The 7,222-nt window shown below is 42.7% G+C and overlaps 1 protein-coding gene across 1 annotated transcript in view; it reads left to right on the forward strand.

Moving 5' to 3' along the window:
* The window catches only part of SPAG17 (sperm associated antigen 17), an 86,404-nt gene extending 82,680 nt beyond the window's left edge, over nt 1–3,724 (forward strand). Inside the window, exons 44-47 of the mRNA XM_066341189.1 lie at nt 52–218; nt 1,102–1,162; nt 2,285–2,429; nt 3,588–3,724. Of these exons, the coding sequence (XP_066197286.1) occupies nt 52–218; nt 1,102–1,162; nt 2,285–2,429; nt 3,588–3,724 (510 nt within the window). The remainder of the gene's footprint in view (nt 1–51; nt 219–1,101; nt 1,163–2,284; nt 2,430–3,587) is intronic.
* The last annotated feature ends 3,498 nt before the right edge of the window (nt 3,725–7,222 follow it).

The raw sequence follows: 7,222 nt of genomic DNA on the forward strand, positions 1-7,222 counted from the left end.
CTGAATTAATGGCCACAAACTTTCTCTTTGTCTCATATTTTGTTTGCAAAGATAGAAGATCCTGCCTCAGGAAAGGTCAGCATATCTTCTCTTGCAACAAGACAGGATCTTACCAGCTTCCATCTCATCCCACCCAGGGTGACATTTGGGGTGCTAAAGGAAGGCTGCACCTATGCAACCACGGTAATCATGAAGAATGTTGGTGTGAACTTCTCAAGGTTAGTTTGAATTCTTAGTACCCTTGGTTTTATCTCTCCAAATGGATCCCGACAAAAATCAAGTGCAGTTTCTGTGGAGCCACCACTCCAGACAAAGTGCAGGAATTCTGACAGCCACTTTATAGGTCTGCCAGAGCTTTCCATAAGATGGAGCCATATCCTAGGAATGCCTCTTCCGCTGCCTTTCCTTTACCAGCATCTGGTGCAAGGGCATGCTGGTAAACTGTTCTTCAGGGAGGAATGAAATCCACAGGATCATATTCCAGTGCAGTGCTAAAGTAAAGGTCACATTTGATCTAATGATCTTTAAAACTCTGAACAGTAGGAAGTTGCAGTCACAAAAGGACTGAATCTCAGATGTGAGACAATCAGTAAGAAGCGAGGAAGCAAAGTTTCTGCTTTAGTTGGTATCATTTAATTAAAGATTATTTGCACAAAATTCATACCAGTATCATGCCTTCTGTAATAGAATCACATCAAAGATCATTAAATAAAGATTGTTATGGACTTTTGGGTCTGCAACACACAGGTGTTTGGCAAGAAGCTGTTTGGACTTCTGTTTCCTTTGAATGTGCAGGTTTAGAATGCTGCTGTTTCACATTCTGTTGCAAGGACCAGGCAGTGTTTAAAAGCTCCTTGAAGACTTACTTTGGCCCATTCATCTGCTCCTTTGGGGTTTTTTTGTTAGAAACCTGAGCCTTGGAGAGAAGCCCAGGAATACTGCTGTAGTCCAACTGGTACATTATGATGGAAAGAAAGGATGAGTTAAGAAATTCTGCTGTAATTTAAAAAGTAGAGGAAGATCAGGCAGCCTGCTTCCTAGATGTGATTTCTCCTGCCTGAAACAGTTTGTCGCAAAATGATTCTCTTCTCTCTCTGACAGGTTTCGAGTGAAGCAGCCACCTCCACACACAGGACTGACAGTGATGTACACACCAGGGCCTGTAGGTCACCCAGGAGAGCTTTGGGGGTTTTTATTAGACTCAGCTGGCCCTCAGGCTAGCTAGGGCACCTTTCTGCGACAGCAGCTGTCTGGGAATAGAGCTGCCAGGGTACACAGTTTTGTTTGAAGTTATTTGAAGTGATGCTGTCTTCCACTGTCCCTCTGCCACCTTCAGCTGAGCATCCCATGCATTCCAGTCTCAGTCTGTGCCAGAATGCAGAGGGATAAAAACGTTAAGTTCAGTGGAAAGCAGCCCATCAAGCAGTGAGGTTACAGAGAGCTTTTTCAAAGCTAACAGGATTACTCTACCACTGCCTCTGAGTTTTCCCTTCTGCTTAGTGTTTGTTCTATCTGCTCTGTCTTATGCCTAGACCTCACTTCCTGTACTGATATCTTCAGCATTTGAACCTAGTAAACTATTGCCTCAGTCCTTTATTCTCCTGCTTCTAGTTCTCTCTACATTAAGTTTTTTATCTAGCAAAGCAGCATAGCACAAAAAATTATCCCATTAAGTAGGAAGCTTTCATGCTTTCTGCCTTTGTTCAGACTCTCTTTTCACCTGCAAGTTATCTCTGGATAAATAGTGCTGGCCACTGTCCACACAGCATCCTTGTAGCAATATCTTGACAATGCATGGAATCAAGAAGCAATTACTTGTGCAGAGAGGCAATGCCAGAGTAAAAGTCAAATCTCCTAGTCCAGAGCCTTAGCCACAACTCAGAACTTAAAATCATAGAATAGTGTGGTTTGGAAGGATCTTTAAAAGCCCCAGTTGAGAGAGAAGGATGGTGTGGGAGAATATGTTAAAGGCCTTACAGAAATCCATCTAGATGGCTGGAATAATTTCCATTCTCTTCTTTTCTCCTCCCATCTGCCCCTGTTGTACCTCCTTACCTTTGTTCTTTTTAGAATAGAACATAGTATTGTATTTTATTTCATTTGGAAGGGACCTACAATAGCCCTCTAGTCCAACTGCCTGACCACTTCAAGGCTAACCAAAAGTTAAAGCATAGTATTAAGGACACTGACAGGCTTGGGGCATCAACCACCAGCTCCAAGTACTGCTGGAGGGGACCATGTATGAAACTTGCACCTTACCTGTAAATCATTCTGTCTCTCCTAGGTGGCAGCAGGCTTGCAGGTTGAACTGGAGATAGAGATTTTTGCCATGCTGATTGGAGGGAAAGACGCTGGTGGCCTTGAAGAAGTTTCCCATGATATTGAAATAGTGACAGAAACTGAAACTCTTCTCCTGCCTGTGAAAGCAAATATCCTTTGTTGTCTTATTTCTCTCACACACCTCATAGCATCCGCCCTGGGGATCTTCTTCCTGTTGAGAGCCTCATACATTGTTTCCAGTGCAGGCTGTTGCAGTGGCAGGCTTTACTGTCCTTTTCAGAAATACAAAAATGGCTGTTTTCAAAAGCACAACAAATGAGCCATTTAGGATTCTGATGCCAAATGCATTTTACATCAGAATAATGTGGTTTGAAAAGTGGGGAAAAGAAGAATGGCAACTCAGAAAGATGTTGCTTTAAAAAAATAAATGAAAATAATAGGAACTGTTTCCCACCACCCCTCATGAAAATACGTTATTACGTTTTTGAATCCATGGTAGCATCTGGTGGTACAACCTCATGAGGAACAAAATTATGTATCATCCTGACACTGCACAGGCAAATGGGACAATCCCTGCAGCAGCAAAGATGCAAGCACAGAAGAGCATGAATGCTGTCAGAAATGAGCCTGTGTGGGTTCAATGGGCTTGTCAGTTGTTTAACTGATGACAGCAGTTAAAGAAAAAGATACAGTAAAAGAGCCAAGTCAATAGCTATTATTTCTATTTCCCCTGTGCTCCAAGTGAAGTTCTGTTTGACATTTAATCAAATTTATACTTACAAGCCTGGGAGAAAGGGTCCTCTGGAAACCTATAAAAGAAATAGCAAGACAAACTACCTCCAAACATGCCAAAAACTTCATTCACAGTAAGGACCACCCTTACCAAAGAAAGGAGAACTTCAGGATACTCTGAGCCTGACCAGAGTAACAGCTAACAGCAACTCCTCTGAGGCTTTCTATGCTCTGGAGGTGACGTTGAAACTCTCCAAATTTACTTTGCATTGACCCAAATAAACCTTTCATGCCTATAGTTGCAGAGCTGAGCTAGACAGGACTAGTTGCATAGCAGCAAAACCAGCTGCTGTTCTGTTCCCACTCACTCAGTCCTCAGACACAGTTGCAGATCAGCCTCCAAAATGTGCCCTTCCTCCATATTTTACCTGTTCTTTTAATCTTTGAGCTGAGGCCACTAGTCCCGATTCAAGATGTTTCACACCTTTACTTCCAGAATTCATTCCTACCTCCATGAGTTATTTTACTTAAAGAAAGGTACCAAAATGGTTAAGGTCCTTAACATGGTATTCCACCTGTGTTATCCAGTGACATGTATGAGTCCCGCCCAGAAGGGTTCCCCCAGGGAGGGATGGCAGCAGCAGTCCAGGCACTCTCTACAAGCCCCAAGCCACGGTTACGGATTACGCTCCCACGAAAGACTTATAGCTAGTGTAAGTACTGAGTGCAGTGACAGCAGCTGTAAGTTAAAGTACAGGTGTTTTACCTACTCTTCACTTCAGCAGTAGCATCCTGAACAAAGCTCATGCAAATGATGCACCTATCACACTGACTTGGTAACTGTGACAACAGAGGGGAAACACTGGATGGCATTAACCAAAGCACTCACTACAAGGGAACTGCAGGTTACTACAACTGCTCAGCTCAGTAGAGGCACTCACAGCAGAGCCTCCTCAGTCGTGTCCCAAATCCTTCACTTACAGTGTCCACATTAAACAAGTCCTTGAGCCTCCTGGAAGCTGCATTTACTACAATTAAGCCCTAATAAATCAGCCTCTCTGTAACACTTTTCAGTTTCTAAAACCAAATCTTACTGGTGACCTGTTGACACTGACAGCAAGTCTAATAAGAGACAGGAGTCTTACAGATAGGGCAGCCTCAATGTGAAAAGCTCAAATACACAAAACCCTCTGCGCACACTCATACAGCACATTTCTGTAGCCTTATAGAATCAGTCAATATGAAGAACCACAGAATATCCTGAGTTGGAAGGGAGTCACAAGGATAAGGCCCAGCTCCTAACCCTGCCCAGGACATCCTGAGAATCACAGCATATGTCTGACAGCACTGTCCAAACACTTCTAGAACTCTGTCAGGCTTGGTGCTGTGAGCACTGCCCTGTGGAGCCTGTTCCAGTGCCTAGCCACCCTCTGGGTGAAGAATCATTTCCTGATATCCTAACTAACTTCCCTGACACAACTTCAGGCCACTGCTTTGGGTCCTGTCAGTGGTCAACAGAGAGGTCAGTGTGTACCCCTCCTCTTCCCCTCGTGAGGATGTTGAAGACTGCAATGAGATTTCCTCTCAAGTCTCCTCTAGGCTGAACAAACCAAGTGACCTCAGCCACTGCTCACAAGGCTTCCCCTAAAGGCCCTTCACCATCTTTGTAGCCCTTCTTTGGATCCTTTCTAAGACTGTCTTTGAATGGTTAAGTCTTCCCTGACAACAAGAAAGTCTTATTGGGAATTTCTCACAAACCACTAGTCAACATGTTTAACATTAGGCTGGCGTTCACCTCGCCCCCATGAGCTCAGGAACTCTACAATGCAATTGATGCTGACAGTTCAGAAACAGGAACCCTGTGGATGTCTCTCCTCAGCTGAACAGTCCCCGTTTGCTTTGTATGTGTAACAGTGACATAATCTTTTACTTCCAACTGAAACATCTGTAAGCCTGCCATGTTATCTAACCAATCAACAAAGAAATTCCAGCTGTATCTCATTTCCTCTCCTCTGGAGAAAAAGAAAAGTGACCACATCAGTCAGTTCTCAAAAACTTCACAGACGTGTACCTCTGACTGCTGCATCTGCTCTAGGACTGCCCAGTATACATCAACTATAGATTTTTTTTTCTGTTTAAATATTTTCTTACCTTTTCCAGTGTGAAATTTTACCCCCAGAATAACACACAATTATAGTCTAGAAAAACAACCGGTTTAATGCCTTCCAACTCAGGGATTTAAAACCTGGAGCTCATCATGAAGGCAGTTTGGACAAACTTCTATCACTTCATGTTGAAATGGAAGAGAAATACCCAGTCAGTTCACATTTTAGTGAGACAACCCCAGTCCCAAGAGAAATTCTGATCAGGGTCAATTTCCATGACAAACACCAAGGGAGAGAAATATACTACACAGTATTCTCCTCCTACATGTCTAATCCAGATAATCATAACTGTTGTCACCACAGCCAAACCTCCCTTTTCTACTGACAGTGTCCTTTTATGAATTGATTGATAATTCGTATTGAAGCTGGCTGCAGCCATCCCATGCTACCAAACAACTGTACCTAATGCCTGTTTGAACATTCCTCCCCTCAAAGTCTCCTGGACTCAAAACCATATCCATCTCACACATTTCAAGGAACTCTGGGTTGGTTGGTTTAGTCTCACAAAACATGGAACACCAACACTCCTAGGGTAAATCCTGCAATTGGTTAAATAGTCTTGTTCAGCCATCCAGAACAGAAACAGTCAAGTCACTGCAGAGGCACTGTGTGAATTTTCTACATTTCAATCACTTTTCTCAAGTGGTTATCACCAGAGCCTCTCTACTGGCACCTAGAAATTTCCCTGCAATATTAAACTTGATCACAAATATGCCACACCTCCTAACAGAGACCAACAAGCAAAAATTACTCATCAAGCATCACCTGACCAAACTTAGTCCTATCTCATTATATTTTCTGTTATTTCACATGAATATTTAAAACACTTCAAAAATATTTCCTTAACATACTTAGAATTAAATACCCCACAGGAAGCTGCTCATTAAAGTCTCCATTATTCCTAAGCAGACTGCCCATCCTGAGTGTGTGGTTAGGATTTTTATGCCATTCAATTTGTACAGTAAAAGCAAATCCCTAATCTACTTGAAGCCCATGTAAGGACTCTGTCTCATGTTGTCATTTCCTTCCAAGAGCCAAAGGCCAAATCTGAAGCCAGTCTACATCAATCACAGCGCTCACACAACACTTGCAAAGAATATGCACATAATTGGGTTTGGTTCAACAACTGTACAAAGGTGGAGCTGGGATTTCTGATTTCTTCTTGTTTATTCTTCTTTCCATTCATGTTAATTTTCTGTTCTCTTCCTCTACAGGTTAGAGCCCTAGAAGATCAACATGAGGATCAGCAACACTGAAATACGTAGATTTTTAGTCCAACCTTATGGAAACATCCATGTCATTTTTTCATTTACTTATCAGATTAAATGAGAATAAATATTTTTCCTTTTCCCTGTTACTGGGAAAGGTGGTCCAAAAGTTGCACAATCTCCTGATGTGGCTGTCTGAAATGCAAACAGTGGAAAGATTGCTGTATTTCAACCCTACTACTGAGCAGTGCTGCATGGTTCCCACTAAGCTTGTTTTTAAAAGGGATTAGGTTTTAAAAGACCTGAAATCTTTCAAGTACTGGGAATGCACCACGTTTCAACACAGTCAACTGTGATTCTTCAGGAGCTGCTGACCTGTTCTGGTCTTCTAGTTCCTAAGTTTCTGTTTGCTTTCACAATCACAGACATAGCTGTGTGCTCACCTACCTTAAATAAGCTGCAAATACCAGATGGGGGTTGTTAGTACACCTAGTTACACTTGACAGGAGAGGGATTCTTGTGCCCTCTTGTTCAGAGTCACACATGAGCACCTTCAAATGTTCATCTGCTCATCTCTCTTCATGCTGGAAGATTGAGGCACTTAGAGATGGTCTTTTCCCCCTCCTTGTTCCCACCTACACAGCAGTGACTAAAAGATCACAGGCTCTTTTTGAGTCCAAGTGCAGCTCTGCTTCCTGCTTAGGAATTAATTTCTCACAAGATCCCTTCCCCTGCTTCATCCTTTTTCCAACATGTGACATGCTGTGAGAGAAATGGGGGATTTTCCTTCATGCATGCAGATTACTTGTTCTCTCAACACTTCACAGTGATGGAGAA

The sequence above is a fragment of the Sylvia atricapilla genome, chromosome 2 (assembly GCF_009819655.1).
Source record: "Sylvia atricapilla isolate bSylAtr1 chromosome 2, bSylAtr1.pri, whole genome shotgun sequence".
NCBI lineage: Eukaryota > Metazoa > Chordata > Aves > Passeriformes > Sylviidae > Sylvia > Sylvia atricapilla.